The sequence below is a fragment of the Choloepus didactylus genome, chromosome 12 (genome assembly GCF_015220235.1).
Source record: "Choloepus didactylus isolate mChoDid1 chromosome 12, mChoDid1.pri, whole genome shotgun sequence".
Classification (NCBI taxonomy): domain Eukaryota; kingdom Metazoa; phylum Chordata; class Mammalia; order Pilosa; family Megalonychidae; genus Choloepus; species Choloepus didactylus.
Window position 1 is genome coordinate 101,197,045 of NC_051318.1, and position 12,512 is coordinate 101,209,556.

A 12,512-nucleotide genomic window follows, 5' to 3' on the forward strand; every position below is an offset into this window, starting at 1 on the left:
ATTGTGAGGCATTAAATTTCCCATCGTTTAAGTCATCCCTTTGCATGGTATTTGCTTGAGCAGCCCAAGAAAACTACTAGATCCTGGACGTTGAGGCCGGGATCTATGAAAAAGATGCTTTGGCCCCAGTGATCCAGGCCAGACCTTTTTACTCCCCAACTGCAAACTGCCCAAGCTCAAGGATGCATGAGACGCTCATGGGCCCATGACTGCTTTCCAGATTTTTGATGATTTCAGGGACATAACCAGATCTCCCTGGCCAGTTTCCATAAACAGGTTAACTCATGTAAAGCTATTCTGCTCCTTAGAGAAAATTCGTTAAATGTCAAAGAAAGGAATGCTGGAATTCCAAAGAGCCAACTAGGCTGTATTGCTTCAAAGAGAAAACAAACAAGCAGACTCCCAGGAAATTGTTGCTGTCACCAGAGAGACTCAGGAGGGAAGCCCCCCAGGGAGCTGACGGCAGAGGGGGGCTTCAACGTGGGGAGGGCACAGGTTATTGCTTTTCTCCGGAAGGTCTGGTGAGGAAGGGTATTTTGAAACCTCCACAATTATTCAGTTGCAGCCTCTAGTGTGCCTGAGAGGCTGGATTCAGAGCCACTGCTGCCCGTCCTCCAGCTGCCCACCCCAGAAGATAGTCATTATTAGCAGCAGTGCAGCCCACCCCACTAGCAGGCACATCCGCTGTGCACCCCCTCCTGTGGAAAAGAATATAGGGTTTGTCTGACCCCTGCCTTCCTGGTGCAGTAAAAATAATAAGAGTCGAGGTAGGTGTCTGTTAAACAAGCACAGTGATGAAAATCTCGGCAAAACCACCAGGTATTAGCCCTCTCTGCCTGCCGTGCCCGATTTCAAGCCAAATTCAACACAGCCCTGTTCCGGGAAAGATTTAGCTGTCCCCTGGCAGTTTCTCAGATGAGAACTTTGACCTTTGCTCCTTGTAAATCAGTACCCATGGAGGCTTCTTTTTGAAAGCAGACAGGCTGCAAATATCCTCACCAAGAACATGTTCCTTGAGTACTACTCTGAATATAAAGTTGCAGGTGGTGCATGCTTATCCCATAAGAAAATGACATCAGTGTACCCAGGAGAATTGGCCTTCGGGAAAAATAAGATAGACCTTTTAATTAATATACATTGTCCCCAACAAATGCTTCTGGAAGCCCCCTCCATATTCAAGGGTTTCCATCTCCAGAGGACCTCGTGAGATATTTTCTCCCCTATTTGGCCAAACTCAAATGATTGAAAAAATTAGGTTGTCGCTCCGACAGCCACTAGCTGTGCCACCTCTTGGGCATACCTGGACCTTCCAGGACCTCTCCTTACCCCATCCCAAAGGCGTGCTTCTTTGTTCCTGCTTAAGCTGCTGATATGGGTCAGGCCCTGGGCTGAGTGGGACCCCCCTGCTCCACAATGGTGCACAGAGCCCTGCAGAGAAGACGGGGTGACCAGCTCCCTACAGTGCAGAGCCGGGGGCAGGCCGGGAGCTCTGGGGTGTGGTGGGGGCACATGGCAGCAAGCTCTGCTGAGTGCCTGACGTCCTAGGAGCTCTCAGCTCTCCCCAAGCCCTTTCATCCATCTTCAGCTCGTTCCTCCATTCCCATAAAATCCGGAGCTGTTCCAAACCAGTTTTATGGTAAGAATTGGCCCTGGGGAGTGTGACCTGTAGAGGACTGTACCTTGTCCGGTTTTGCAATATGTTCTTTAGGGAGCCACGATTCGGAATGTCAGAAAGCTCCATAATAGCTGTTCTTCACTGTGATGATCTGGATGTGTTATGTCCCCCCAGATGCCATGTTCTTTAATGCAGTTTTGTGGGGGCAGATGTATTAGTGTTGATTAGGTTGGAATCCTTTGATTGAGTGTTTCCATGGAGATGTGACTCAATCAACTGTGGGCGAGACTTTTGATTAGATAATTTCCATGGACGTGTGGCCCCACCCATTCGGGGTGGGTCTTAATTAAATCACTGGAGTCCTGTAAAAGAGTTCACAGACAGAAGGTGCTCAGAGCAACTGAGAAGGACATTTTGGAGAGCAGCTCAGAGAGAGAACTTGGAGATGGCCACTGAAAGCAGACTTTTGCTGACACTTTGGAGATGCTAGCCTAGTGTTTGCTATGGAGAGGCTAAGAGATGACAAAACGCCTTAAGAGCAACATTTTGAAGAATGCACAGGAGCTTAGAGAGGAGCTGGAACACAACCTGGGATCAGCAGGTACCAGCCATGTGCCTTCCCAGCTAACAGAGGTTTTCCAGATGCCATTGGCCTTCCTTCAGTGAAGGTATACTTGTTTTGATGCCTTCATTTGGACATTTTCATGGCCTTCAGATTGTAAATTTGTAACCAAATAAACCCCCTTTCTAAAAGCCAATCCATTTCTGGTATTTTGCATAACAGCAGCATTAGCAAACCAGAACATTTATCTTTAGCAGAATTTCATTATGCTGTACAGAGAGGGAATGTAAGCAGCAAATCATGGGGACCAAAAACAAAACTTAACACAGTACCACAAAACGTAGTGTCCAAGGAGTAAGGAGAGGATTGGAAATGCAAGACAGAGAATCCAGAGTAAATCGTGAATATCAGGATTGATAATTGGGGAAAAATTCCAGCAAGCAACTGAAAACATGGCTCATTTGTCCTGAATCTTAAAAAGTGAAAGAATTTAGGGGTATCTTCCAAATAGCCCCTGTGCCTCCAGACTGGCCCCCAACCACTGCTGCCACAGATCTGAGCAGGCCACCATCTTCAGAAAACCCTTTAGGTATTGAGGCACAGGGGCTTTATACCTGCATGTGATTCAGGGAGGGGCAAGAGGAGATCCCTCCCTTCTCCCCGCTCGCCTCTTGCTTTGGTTCTGCCTCCCAGCCTCTGCTCGGGCTGCTCCTGATTCCAAATGTCCGTCCAGTGTCAGACCCACTGTCCTCCAGCTGGCAGACATCTCTTCAACTTTCAAGGCTTTGCTCAAGCATGATTTCCCAAGGCAAGCTTTTCTTGCTCTCCCCCCATCCTCCACGCCTTCTCACCCCAATATAAAATGGCCAGTCCCTCCTTCGTGTCTCTGAAATGCCCCTACGGACTTGAACCGTGGCTCATGCTATAATACTTGGATGTTAGACTGTTAATTCCTTGGGGGCTAAGGCCATGTCTTATTCAAAGTTCAATGTACTTGGACCTCTGGAGCTTTTTCACATCAAAGAGCACATAGAAAGTGATCGCAATAATATTTGTGTGTCATAAGAAGCTGTTTGTGAAGATCAGGATCTCAACATGTCTTTAATAACCCAATCAAAGCTGAGAAGCTCTGCATCAAAGACCCTCAGTGAAAGGATGGGTTAATCAATCGGTCTGTCTATAGGATTAAGAGGTTTCTGGAATTAGGCAAATAAAGATCTTGGAGATCAGTGAAAGGGATGGTCCTAGGGAAGAAACAAAAGTACAACCAAATGTGATCCCAGCAGGGGGATAATGAGTTTGTGGGTTCCCTACCCAAATGGCCAAAGCCTCCTTGACCAGTACGGCCCTCATCTCCATGGGGCCTTCCATCACTCCTTTTCATGCACCCGGGACTCTAACCAAACCCAGCTGCTCACCACCCCATGTGTGCCTCTCTTACCTGCTGTTCCAGTTTGCTAATGCTGCCGTTATGCAAAACACCAGAAATGGATTGGCTTTTATAAAGGGGGTTTATTTGGTTACAAAGTTATAGTCTGAAGGCCATGAAAATGTCCAAATGAAGGCATCAACACAGTATATTTTCACTGAAGGAAGGCCAATGGCATCTGGAAAACCTCTGTTAGCTGGCAAGGCACATGGCTGGTGTCTGCCAATCACAGGTTGTGTTCCAGCTCCACTCTGAGCTCCTGTGTGTTCTTCAAAGTGTCTCTCTTGGCTGCAGTACCTCCTTCTGTCTGTGAACACTTTTATAGGACTCCAGGGATTCAATTAAGATCCACCCTGAATGGTGGGGTAACATCTTCATGGAAATTATCCAATCAAAGTTCTCGCCCAGAGTTGATTGAGTCACGTCTCCATGGAAACACTCAGTCAAAGGTTTCCAACCTAATCAACACTAATACATCTGCCCCCACAAGATTGCATCAAAGAGCATGGTGTTTGGGGGGACACAATACAACCAAACCAGGATACCTGCCCACCACTAGGTCTCTGCTTGTGTTGGTCTCTCTCCCCAACCCACTCCCTCCTACCTGTGTCATCCACTGGGAGCACAGCTGCCCATCCTCTAAGGCTCCCCTGTGAGGCCACCCTGTCCAAAGACTTCTCTGCTCCCTCTGGCCTGGTGTGTTCTCTCCCTCAGCCCTTTATCAGGCCTGACGTCACATTCTATCTTGTCGGAATTATTTCTGTCTGTCTCCTATCCCCTCAGCAAAACGTAAGCTTCATCTGGTTGAACTTGGAGTCTTGCTCATTATTCTTTCCCCCATGCTCCCCAAAAGACACAATGAATGTATAGTCATTGGAAGTAAATTTTCTAAGGAGCTGTGGGAGAACCAGGCTCCCATTTAACAGGGAGGCAGGGGCGATTGTTGTCTGGGGCAGACCTGTTTCTCGGCTTGCTGAGTGCCAGGAAATATCCCTTATAGCAAACCCCGTTTTGTGCCTCACAAATTGGATGACCCTATATTGTGAATATAGGTATACTTATACCCATACGTAAAGCCAGACCCGCTGTCCCCAAAGCTGAGAGTTGGCGTGGTAAGGCTGGCGTGAGCCACGTCAGAGAAGCAGATGTGGGTGGAAATGGGCATGGGAAGTCAGGCCCCAGTTCCACGTGACTGAACAGACTCCTGGATGAGCTGGGGTAAGGCGTGAGAGAGGGCTGGCGTGTGGTGGGGTCCAGGAGAGATGTTCAAGGGCTAGCCTGCTCGTCTGCACCCCACAGTGCTTTGCGGAATTGCTCAGCAACTCGGAACTCCTTTTCCTGAACATTGTTTCTGAAAAGCAAAAAAATACATGGAGGAATCTGTAATTCCTAAGAGCAAGTCGATACGTGCTCATCTCGCGATAGCCCCACGTTCGTTGGGGATGGACTGTCGTGAGCCAATTGTGATGCTCTGGTTGGAGGGAAACCTCACCCTTCCGAGCATCGTTTTGGCATTTAATGGTCGTTCTTGCCTCCTGTTCTGGTTGCTAATCCATTGCACGCCATTTGCGTGTGCGCATTAAGAAGGATCTGTCTCTTTGGTGACAAGGAGCTGGGTCTCCTCCTGAGCTGGAACAAGTCTCCTCAGACTGAGAAGCCTGCCCCTGGATTCCTCCAAGCTTTGCTCTGGCCGTTGGAGAATGAAATATCCAGGAATGCTTTTTTGCCATGAAATTGCTAGAAGGTCCCCATTATGGGAAAGTGTTTTGCGATGATGCGTTTAAGAATGAAACCATGCCAGTCCTACACTAACCTATGTGTCCTCTTTCCCCCATAGGCACAGAGGGTGCACAAGAAGTTTCCCAAACCCAGCAGAGCTCCCCCCTCCTCAGAGAAGAACCCACATTCCCTGCAGTCACCAAGCACCGCGGCACCGAGCTGCACACCAGATGGTCCACAGCTGGGGCGCGGTCCAACGGGCCTGGCCAGCACAGACCAGCACGCATTTGCCAGGCAAGCTGGCAGCCCTCCTGGCCATCCCTGGTCTTTCCAGAGAAGCAAGTCCTTGTTTTGTTTGCCCACTGGCGGCCCCTGCCCGGCCTCCTTGGCTGAACCACAGTGGTGCTCGCACCCGGGCCCCCCCGGACACAGGGCACCAGATTGGGGGCACAGCCACCCCTTCTCCATCGACAACCTGGAAGGGGTGCAGGAGACTGACGTGGACACGGGCCTGAGGCTGTCCTCCTCCGACCTCTCGGTGGTTTCTGCATACTCTGCGCCCAGTAGGTTTTGCAGCTCTGCGGAAACGTCCCTCTCCTCGGAAGGACGCGGCAGCCACTGGTCAGAGCGCAGGGGTCCCAGAGAAGGACTGCTGCCAGCCGTGAGCACGGTGGCCACAGAGGCCTCCTGGGTGTCCCTTCCTTTCTCCACCAAAGGCTCTTCCAGCTCCTCGGTGACATCTCTTGCTTCTCACTCAGCTTCTGGCGCCTGCTTACGCATAGGCTCATCTCCAGAGCCCCCATGCGATGCTTCCAAAGACAAACCAAGTGGCAGAGACAGCCCACCAGCCCCAGCAGCGGGGGACAGTGAAATGGAGGAATTCTACATCTAAACGGTGCACCCCCAGCCCCCACCCCTCACCTCCCAACACACCTGTTTTTCAAACAAACTCAGAGACACAGGCTCAGGAACCCACCGTCCCTCTGGTCTCTGAACACCAGTTTTCTTAGTTTTCCTTCCACGGGTCTGTGTGGGAATTAATTTATCTGTTTCAAGGGGATCCCTAGCACATTTGCTGTACCACCCATTGTAGGCCGAAGTGATATATTTCTAGGGACTCGGTGGGAAAATACTGGCATTTTTAGGCAAAATAAATCTCACCAACCTTGAGTCATAGAATATATTTTTCAGATATTCAACTCAGTCTGAGATATGGTTTTGAGTGCTTATACAATTTAAATGCTTCCTATAATTATTTGAAAAGAGGAGAAAATCTAGTCACCTGGAGCTGATTTGGCAATTTTTCATGCTGTGAAGGAACAACAATTAAAGCCAAAATGTTCAGTTAGGAGAAGGATGCTAAGTTACTCATGTGAGGGTCAGAACATGATAGCATAAGGCACATCTCGCTGAATTCTCTGAATATATTTACATCATCAGGGAGCAGTAGCCCTAAGAATTTTCAAGTATTGCTTATAGTGAAAAAGTCAGCTTGATAAAACAGCTGTAAACATCTATTAAGCAACAGGTAATACCTCCCTTTGAAGCTTTTGGATTTACACAAAAGTTAAATTCGAGGCAACTAACAGGCTTTATACAGATTTAGCATAATAACAGATGCTTGGTGCATTAAAAATATGATTTGATTTCCAAAAAACTAGATTTGCATACCCTTTTCAACACTACATTTACTGTAATGAGTGAGGATCTACAGAAGATCCTTCCCCTACTGAATTTATTTTATCATCAGGGAAGACTCATTTACTGGAGTTACAGAGTACGGGATATTAGATGTAATGGGTAGATAGTCTTAAGATTTTTTATTTTGGAAAACCAAACTCTAAGGGCCGTATATATCCATATAAACTCCAGTAAACATGCATTGTCACATGCTCTGTGTTTTTCCTTTTTAAATAATGTGTAGCATTTTAACTAGCACTTCCATTGCACTGATGAATAAATGCCCCCACTGCCCAAATGGGAAATTTTACATGGAGGTTACACCTTCCCAAACAAACCTGCTGCACTCCTTCCATGAATGTAGTGGAGCCTTTGCTAACACCAGAGATTCAGCCTGAGCCTTCCTTTCCCTGCTTGTGGTCCTTTTCTGTCCCAGCCTTCCACCCCTACCCCAGTGACCACTTTGTTTACAGTTCCAACCTGGGTAAGGCCCAGTGCTGGCGTTGGGGCCAACGCTGAGCTGCCGTTGAATGCCATTGACCTTTTGGGGAAGGAGAACGTGAATCTGGCCTTGCTCATTTCCCAGTCTGGTGCTTTTTACTGCAACTACTCTTGGCCAAGTTTTCATCTCTCTAGAAGTACCCACACTAGCGTCAAACTGAGCTGAAGCCTCGAGTGTTTGCCATTCCTGGAATAGCCTTAGATACTGTCTCAGGGGTCCTGGATTTTCCGGGACTCTGAATTTTAATATTCTAGCTCCAATTAAGGTTCTAAACTGTGGCTCTAGACCAGGTGTGAGCAAACTTTTTCTGAAAAGTGCCAGAGAGCAAATATTTTAGTCTTTGCCCACCACATTGATCTCTGCAGCAACTACTCAATTCTGCTGCTGTAGCACAAAAGCAGTCAGAGAAAATTCAAAACCGAATGGGAGGAGCTGGGTGACAAAAAAATTTTATTTATACAAACAAGTGATGGGCCAGATTTGGCCCAAGGTCATAGTCCACCAACTGCTGCTCTTGACTGTTGCCTGAAGTTTATTCAATATCCCAGCCACCCTCGACAACAAAGAATCTAAGTCTGCACCCACTGCCACTGTGATGCATAATGGCAAGAAAATTGGCTCGTCAGGTCAAGCCAGTGACTTAACAGAACCATGGGCTTGGAACAGGGAGGGTGTCTTTCTGCAGAACTGATTCCTAGAAAGACACTAGCAGTCCAACTCCTGCCTAAAAATGTTGACTCACAGTCAATAGCCGATGACGACAAGCAACATGCTGACATTAAAGAGGAAAGGTAATTAAAGCAGCCCCCAGGGAACAGGGGAGCAATCTCATCAGTAGCACAAGTCGATGAGGATACAAGGAAAGGGACCAACCGCCAGGTGATGGGCCCCCTTCTTCATTCCTAATCAGCACCCCTGGTGTACTCAGGCACCCCTACAATTGCTTTGGACCCCAACTCTCATATGCACCAGCCTACCCTCCTCCCAATCTAGTCTCAAACTTCAGGGACCCCAAAGGATGTGCAAAGAGAGAACCATTCAGAAGCAGGACGTGCAAAATGGGAAGAAGGGAAGGGAAGTCAGCCATGGATCACACCCCGATGTTCCCATGGCGTGATTGGGAAACCAGAGTCGCTCCAAGGAGAAGGAGTCATGGGCCCATGTTTGACAAAGGCCCTGACCTCTATTTCTGGCCGTGCCACCAGCATTCTCCTCACTCGGGAAAGGTCCTGACCCTCAGTCACTGGTGGACCTGGACTCTTCTGGAGTATTATTTTGGGCAAGATGCTGGCATCCTGTAGGTGCTCAATAAATTCACTGAATTAAAAAACACTGAGGTTGTCTCGTGAATGATTCCTCCCCTGGTTGGGGCTCTGAGATGTCAGACATCTAGATATGAGCCCTAGTTTCTTGTCACTTAACAGACCCAGTCTTGTGTCTCCTCGGCCTTGCGGTTTCCATTGCCCTGGCCTGGTTCCCAATCCCATCGCTTCTTTGTGTCTTTCTCAAAGAAGATCCCACAGGTTACTGTACACAGGCCCACTTTGGCCTACCCAGAACATCACCTAGTATCTGCTTTAGAGATCAAATCTTTGAGGTCTCTCCCTGACTGACCTGCCAAGTGCTAGAAGAATCTTCATGGGTCACCCCAATTGGTTAAAATGAGCATCACAGGGCTCCCTAGTGGAGTCTGTGGAGTCATCTCGTAGACTTTGGGGGAGGGTCCATGTGTGGTGGCACAAGTTGGGTTTTCATGCTGGCTGCCTCCTTGAGCCCCCTAGGGTGGAGGGCAAGGAGCTGGCACAGCGGGGAGAAACGGGGTCTGCCCGGTGAGACCCAACCATCTACTCCTGGTGGGAGGACTTTATGCCATCGATGAGGTCTTTGGTCCCAAGTAAATCAGAAGAAACATGGGCAATCTTCCTGTCCCCCTGCTGGTCTTTCTACAACCGAGGGAATTCTCCAGTTCATCCTGTAAGAGGCACTCGAGTAGACTCATAGAACCCCTGTAAGAGATTGCTAAGTGCACATAAAACCACCTGTGGAGAGCACCTCCCTCCCCAGACCCTCAGGGCAGGATCAGTGACCAGTTCTGGCCTGTGATCCAGGTCTGAATTTCAGAGGAGCAGTGGGAAAGCCTTCTCCATCTCTGAACAAGGCCACGTTGCTCCGTGAACCTGATCTGGACATAAATGTCCCCTCATAAATCATAGGGTTCCACTTCCCTCTAATTCTCCGTAAATACAAGCGATCAAATACTTCAGAAGCTTGAGAAAATCACCTGAGAAGTTGCAATGAATAAAAAGGAGTCTCAAGGGAAACATGTGTGTCACACTTCATTACAACAAATTGATTCCTGAGGGGGTCAAGGACCTATAGAGACTATACATAATTATTTTTTCCAATTTCTACCAAAGGCTTTTTTCTGACCTTAGGCAGAGAGGTCCAGTCACAAAATGGCTTTAAAGGATATAATTTCTTTGAGCGACTACCGAAGGCAAACATGAATGCTGATGTCAACACCTGGGTCTTTTTGTTACCCAGTTTCTATTTTTAGAAGTGGCAATGACATTGTTATTGTCTAATGATGTGCCCACTATTGACCTAGGGACATTTATCCACTTCAAACAGATGTCACTGGAACATCTGGTGAGAGTGGGATGGCTTCTTCCCCATGCCCCTAAGACACCCTTCCTCAACCCCACCCTCAACTCCAGTTGCCTGGGACAGCAATTAAAATGGAGCCACCTCGTGCAGGCCAGGCACAGCCCCTGTCTGCTCCACCTCGTTTGAAACCATTGATCCTTTAAGTTGAGCGTCTAAAAGAAGCCACCCCTGCCCCCTCCGTCCTTAGAACTAAACCCAAGGCAGTTTTTGATTGGAGTCACCCCGAATGTGTGTGCCACAGTACAGGAAATGGCGGACAGAGCAGACAACGCTTCAGGTCACCTGCACTGCTAAAGATGGCGGTGGGAAGGCCGTGGGCGCCCCCTGGTGGCCGCTGTGCCCCCACAGCAGGGGCTGGGGCTGCCCTTCCATTGCAGGCTCCACCTGAGTGGGCAAGAGGGAGACCCTTCACCGACTCTGTTTGGCATTCTGCATTTAATTATTTACTTCTTCAACGTCTCAAGACAACTTACATTATAGTGAAACACCCTGTAAATAGAAACAGAAAATCAGAGCTGATGAAGAAGAGTCCATAAACATGCCAACCATACAGAAAAACATAAGCCCTGTGGTTGAATTTCCAGGAAGCCAGAGCAAACACGGAAATGTAAATTGCTTTGTAGTTCTTGTGCATGATTAAAGAATCTAGTGGCATTGTCTTATATCATTGTAATTTAAGTTGCCTCCATACAGTTCCTCATAGGAAACCAAGCCTTTGCACAGATTTCTAAAATCACTTTCTCCTCAGGGGATTTTTCACAAGGGATTTTCTCTGTAGGGTTATGACGTTGGTCCATGTTTGCAGCTTTCTTGATGGGAGAATGGAATTGAAACCCCTATCTTTTAGCTCAGCCTCCACATCAGCTCTCCAGCTGCACAATGATGGGTACATGTGGAAATGGCACCCCCAGCAGAAAGCCTGAAAGGCTGACTTTCTCTGATCCTCTTGACGTCTGGAAAGGGCAGGGCAGGTGGTGAAGCTGACAACCTATTGGGAAACTAGAGGCTCCCAGCCCACATTCTACCTGCACATTCGGAGTGTCCACCTCTACCTGAGCATTGTCATCTAGACTCTGACGTTGCAAAGTCAGCTCCAGCTTTCCAACCTCCCCACCCCTTGCCTGCTTAAAAGAGGCTCCAGACATTTTGAAGCCCCTCCAGATGATTTATATATCCCGTGTCCCCACCCTCCACTGAGTTGCCTAAAAATTCATATAGGAATTTGGGTCTCTGCACCTCTTCCTTTATTGCCCTGGGTGGATTTGCTTATTTTCATTTATTCAACATTCAACAAGTATTTACCGAGCCCCACCTGAGGGTCAGGCAGTGGGCTTGGGATCTGGGACCTCGGATCTACTGAGGGCAATGTCATCTCTGCCCTCGTGGAACTAACCTCCTACTGCCACCATGCCCATCTCCTGGTTACCTGCAGGTGTAATCCAAGTCGCCCTACTGCCTGGTACACGGCATTGGTTAATAAATGTTTATGTTATTTGCCTCCCCTTGTGCCAGCCCCTGTGCAACCTGAGTCTTTCCTTTGTAAACTCACTGGGAAAGGGGGAGGACAGCTAAGGTTTTGCTCCCAGGTGCTCTTTACAGACAGGTGCTCTACCATCCCTTCTCACCCATCTCTCTGGACCAAATTTGCCTTCTCCAGTGACCTTAGCACCCAATGGGAAATCCTGGAAATCTCAAAGTCTTCCCTGCTCCTTCCCGCTGTCTACCCCTCCTTGCCATCCCTGGAGCCGGCTCTGCGTTCTCCCGGCCACCTCCCTTCCTAGCTACTCCGCTGCTCCTCATAGAACCCACCCCTCACCTCTGGCTTCCAGGCCTACCCCCAGATGGACCCTGAGGGTGGGCCTTCCACGCAGCCCCTGGCAGCCTCCCTCAACTTTGGTCTTCTGTGTGCCTGGCATGGGAGACCCCACACCCTCCTTGCATTTTCTCTGCTTCTGTCCCCCAGCTCCCGGGCCAGCCTGCTGGGTCTCTGTCTTCCTTCCCACTGTCCGCTGTTGCTTGGCCAAACTGTCATTCACCCCTCACGGCCTGCAACTCTCCAAGCCTCTTCCAACTTCCCAAAACACCCCCGAAGCCACCTTAGGTTGCTAACTCAAGAATCAGCAGCTGATCTCTTCCCCTGTTCGACTAAGGCCAGAACTGTCCATTACCTCCCCACATTCCCTCCTTATCGCCTAACGTGAGTCTGATTCTAATGCAGGAAGGAGCGAGAAGAAACTAAAGCACATAAGGGATTTACTCCCAGGTCCACAGCCCTCAGAAGTGGACTGAAGACTGAAGGTGCAACCTAGCAGAGCAGAGGAAACCGATGTGTGCATTG

At 48.7% G+C, this 12,512-nt stretch overlaps 1 protein-coding gene across 1 annotated transcript in view; it reads left to right on the forward strand.

The window, feature by feature from the left end:
• FAM124A (family with sequence similarity 124 member A) overlaps positions 1 to 8,823 on the forward strand; it is a 66,322-nt gene extending 57,499 nt beyond the window's left edge. The window contains exon 4 of the mRNA XM_037800584.1: positions 5,444 to 8,823. Within this exon, the coding sequence (XP_037656512.1) occupies positions 5,444 to 6,217 (774 nt within the window). The 3' untranslated portion in view covers positions 6,218 to 8,823. The remainder of the gene's footprint in view (positions 1 to 5,443) is intronic.
• Positions 8,824 to 12,512: the final 3,689 nt, after the last annotated feature.